This window comes from Eleginops maclovinus, chromosome 16 (genome assembly GCF_036324505.1).
Source record: "Eleginops maclovinus isolate JMC-PN-2008 ecotype Puerto Natales chromosome 16, JC_Emac_rtc_rv5, whole genome shotgun sequence".
NCBI classification, from domain to species: domain Eukaryota; kingdom Metazoa; phylum Chordata; class Actinopteri; order Perciformes; family Eleginopidae; genus Eleginops; species Eleginops maclovinus.
In genome coordinates, this window is record NC_086364.1 from 3,311,387 (window position 1) to 3,316,180 (window position 4,794).

Consider the following 4,794-nt stretch of genomic DNA (forward strand, 5'->3'; position numbering starts at 1 on the left):
GTGGTTCCCCCTCTTATGTGATCGGCTGACCAACTTCTGTCCTCGGTCACCATAGGCGACGTGACGTAAATCCACGTGACCCGCGGAAGAGGTAAGAAAAGAAGTGGCACTGAGAAAAAGAGAAAAGGACAGGGGAGATAGTTACGGAAAAGAGAGGAGAGAAGAGAACGTAGGAGAAACAAAAAACAGAATGGATGCGCACGGAGTGTGACCTGTGTGGAGGTGACTCGCTGATTACCGTCTTCTCGCGGTGCTTCCCTCTGTCACTCATGATCCATTGGAGAGCTCAGGTTGAGCTGCTGACAGAAAGGCCTTCCGTTGACGCACACGAACACACACACACACCGCAGCGGAGCACATTACTCATGTGTGTTTTTGCTCGGGGACGCGCAGATCCCACTTTCTTTCCTCCATATTGGAAGATTTAGACTTTTTTTTATTATTTGATATCACTTTTCTGATTTAGAACATTTGCTCTTTGATACTTTTTTAAACCATTTTTAAAATATTTTTCTTTTCTTTTGGACTCATCTTGCCTTGTGATTAACCGATTTTCACACCTCCAAATTGACTCTTGGAAAAACGTTTTTTATGGGATCTTTAGACTTTTGATTTTTTTGTTTTTCGTCGTTTTATTTCTACCTACTTTGCTGATCATTTAAAACTTAATTCCGCCTCCGGTCTGCATGGACAACATGAACTCTTTTGTGGAATACTCCATCTGTAACAGACCGGGGCCCGGCGCTTATTCTGCGCCTAAGTCTGGATACCACCACCATCATCTGCAGCACCATCCTCTGGATCAGGGCTTCCCGGTGACCTCTGGCTCCTTCCACACGGGACCCACCAGCTCTCCAGCTCCCGTTAACGGGGCCAGAAGTGAAACTGGCGCCGGGGCAGCAGGTTACACCGGGGATGGGCGGCTGTACGGGGGCTCTGGAGGTGGAGGAGAGCCTCCACAGCAACATCATGAGCAGCACCAGCAGACGCACAACGGCTACCACCATCATCACCTTCAGACTCAAAGTGGGACTGTGTATAATAACGGGACCGGGAGCAACACCGGGTCTTACGCGGGGCAGGCGTGCGCCACGGATTACGCAAACGCGATAGGCCCCCCCAACACGGTACATTCCCAGTATTTCATAGATGACTCAGCGGCCTCCACCTACTATCATCAATCAACCTACCCCAGCTCGGCCCCCACCCTCGGCCCCAGCTACGGAGCCCTAGCCGGGGCCTACTGCGGGCCTCAGGGCGCTCTGGCCGGGTCTCAGTACCCGCAGCAGCTCGGCGGGGGTCTGGATGCAGCGGGCTTCCTGGGCCTTCCACACGGAGGAGGTTACGGAGAGCTGCCGGTGTCCCAGGACCGGGAGAGGGGGGAGGAGGAGGGCCAGCAGGCTGGACAGGGGCAGACCTTCGACTGGATGAAGGTGAAGAGGAACCCCCCGAAAACAGGTAAGAGGAGGTGGATTTCTCTAGTGATAATTGGTCCGTGTTGGTGCCTTTAGAATAAAAGCATTATAAAGAGCCCTGGCCTGCAGATTTCATAATAATGTGTGAGGTTTCCCCTGAGGTCGATGAGCAATGGCTTTCATAGTGCTGCAGCAACATGACCTAAAATAAGCTTTTATAAACGTGCATAATCATTTTTGAAAAGCTGCAGTCAGTTGAGAAATGAAAACCTAGCCTAGACAGAGTTGCTTTCATGGATTCTTTTGTAACAATACGAACGAAAGAGCTTTGCTTCCTCTAACATATAATAGAAGTGATGTTATAATGTTAATATTGGCCGACAGCAGGCCTCAGTTGTAATGTGTGTGTATTCACAGATGTTAATGTTACTTTCCATTTGTTCTTTCCTTTGTATGTTTCGCTGGTCTCAATTCGTTTCACTGTAAACCGACGGATATTTAGGACAAAAGAAACAAGTACAGTATGTTTGTCAGTGTCCTATAGATCCATGTTTAATGTAGTGTCGAACATCAACACAGAACACACATTAGAAATAAAGTTTCATTATGATTACGAATTGGTTTTATGATTATGCGTTATACGGAAATAAAATAAAAGTACTGCTTTATTGTGCATTAGATTACATTATGTTTTAGATGATGCTTACACCTTACTGTCAACTTAGTCTTTGTCGGGGGACAAAGTAAAGCTTGAAATATTATGTAAAAAAAAAAAAGGACACGTTAAAACTTATACTTTTGCTATTTCCTGCATGGCAAACATTGAGTAAAGAGGTTTAATTTTTAATTTACAATTAAACTTGACCCCATGGATTTTAAATTAAAACGAATTAAACATTAATTTTAGAGACTTGTTCAGTCTCAGTCCTGTCTCCGGACAGATCAGGTCTGGGTTCTCCTCTCTTTTAATGGATATATCAGACGGGTTACTTCACCCCTGTTATCTTTGACCGCCCCCCCCCCCCCGCCCGCCCCCCCCCCCCCCACACACACACAGTCACACACCCCTCTTTGTATTTCGTTCATACTGAACCTGTGACATAAGCTGCATTTTTCTCTGTAATCTCTAGCGTTCGTTAATTTCAACAGGCAATACGTTTTGTTCTTTAATTATAATAATAATAATAATAATAATAATACTTGATGTAAAGCACATAATCCTAAAATACCCACTTAACATGCAAATAACCAAGCAATTTATCAAATTAATAATAATAATAATAATAATAATAATAATAATAATAATAATAATAATATTTAAAACATGTTAAATATTTTGAAAATGTATAATAAAGACCAGACAGTCTTTAGTCCTGATTTACTCGTTCATAACACACGTTTCTAACAGCTTATCTCTCTCTCTTCTCCTCCTCCCAGTCAAAGTGTCTGACTTCGGCCTCGCGGGCACGCACAACAACGCCATGCGCACGAACTTCAGCACGCGGCAGCTGACGGAGCTGGAGAAAGAGTTCCACTTCAGCAAGTACCTGACGCGGGCGCGGCGCGTGGAGATCGCCGCCACGCTTGAACTAAACGAGACGCAGGTGAAGATCTGGTTCCAGAACCGGCGCATGAAGCAGAAGAAGCGCGAGCGCGAGGGGGCCTCTTCCACGGCGCGCTCCTCCGGTACCGACAGCGGCCTCCACAAGGAGCTGGAGGACACCGACAACTCTTCCACGTCCACGTCTCCAGGCGCGTCCCCGAGCTCGGAGACGTAGTTGGTTCGAGCGACTTGACTGGTTCTGCAGAACTGTCACTCAGGTGTTGTGGGACAAAGATGGCCGTTCTTGTTGTTCTGTTTTGTTTATTGGACAATTCATTCTTAAATAACGCTCACATGGTAGCAACAACAATGCACATCAAGGCTGACACAAGAAAGAAGAAGAAGAGTAGTGGCCATGGTTCAGCCCCCATATAGCTTGGGGTTCTGTGCTTTGCGCCAGAAGGGTAACTGGCCTCTCTCCAGCTGCCAGTCCACACCTCATATATCTATTTTATTTTCGGAGACTTGACAGGACGTATTTCAGAGGTGGTCTCTGGTGTAATGAGATGCTGTACTGCACTCTGAAATGCATTCCATGTTAGCCTACTTGATGTACTCCAGAGTTCAGTTTTCAAATCCCCAGCTAAACTTCTGCGTTCAGAGGTTGAGAGCCAATAAAAGTTCATCAAACATTTTGCCTTTGCAATGCCTTGGATGAAGAGGCTGATAGTGAGGGTAGTGATCTCATATGCTGTCCCTGGGTCGGATTCGAACCCTGACTCCAAGCCCCAGTTTAATGGCTGTTCAACCAGGTGGGACAGTGGAACAGCTTTGCCTGCTCAAGTATTTTTTTTACCATCTTTGTTGAATGTTCTGCAAGCTCTTCCAAACAAAACCAAAAGCACATGGAACCATATATGGCATGCTTTGGTGCTGAAACCAACCAGTTGTAGGTCATGTAGTGGTTCCCTGAACTAGGCCTCAGTTTGAATCCAAAAATATAAGTCTGAAGGGTTGCAATACAATTTTAGGAAAATGAAAGTACCTAGCATGGTCAGACCTATAACAATCTATAAAGAGAAACAATTGGAGAAGGAAAGTGTCTTATTGGTTAGACTGCACACAAGGTATGGCCACACTAAGGCCATAGTGTATCATTTGCTGTGCTTAACTTTGTGGTACATAAAGGACAGAAGCCTAAATGTTGGCACCCACCCCATGCTGGATCTTGACAGAATGGATCACACAGGAATAATCAGAAACCCATGCCACTCTCAGAGCCTGAAAAAGTGTCATCAGGGACCAGGTTCCTGAGGTTTAGACTAATTTTTTTGGACGTTGGCCCCTAAATGGGAGAGTTAGAAGCTATTTGTAGCTATGGTACGATGAATGAACACTGTGAACAGCGTTATGATGATGAGGGGATGCACTTTGCCATCTTTTAGAGGATTTACAGGGTGGACATTAGTATGCTGATATTTAGGTTTTTTCTCTCTAAAAGCCTTAATGATTGATTTCATTGGAGGGAAACTCGGGGATACACACCTGTGTTGACATGAATATTCAACACAGAAAACTGTGAATTAATGACGTAACATTTGATACCAGCGCAGCCTAACTAAAAGAGCCTTATGATCAGGAATACAGGGAGCCTCTGATGGCAAAACACACTTATGTCTTATCTCTTTGTAGCTATATTCTACACTTTTGAAATCTTAAATATGTTTTTTTAATATTGTTTGAGTGGCGACTGCACTATGTGACAACAGGGTAATTGTTTTAGACAAATTTCTAGAAAGAAAACTTAAACTTGAATATTATTGTTTTCTGGTTTGA

The 4,794-nt window shown here is 44.6% G+C and overlaps 1 protein-coding gene across 1 annotated transcript; it reads left to right on the forward strand.

The window, feature by feature from the left end:
* The first annotated feature begins 686 nt into the window (after positions 1-686).
* On the forward strand, positions 687-3,253 carry hoxb1a (homeobox B1a). The gene is made up of 2 exons (XM_063904515.1): positions 687-1,458; positions 2,853-3,253. Exons 1-2 carry the CDS (start codon positions 687-689, stop codon positions 3,191-3,193), a joined length of 1,113 nt encoding a protein of 370 aa, XP_063760585.1. The 3' UTR covers positions 3,194-3,253.
* The last annotated feature ends 1,541 nt before the right edge of the window (positions 3,254-4,794 follow it).

Coding starts and splice junctions, on each gene's coding strand:
- hoxb1a (XM_063904515.1), top strand. CDS start 687: ATGGACAACATGAACTCTTTTGTGGAATACTCCATCTGTAACAGACCG. Junction 1,459..2,852: donor GAGGAACCCCCCGAAAACAG/GTAAGAGGAGGT, acceptor TCCTCCTCCCAG/TCAAAGTGTCTGACTTCGGC.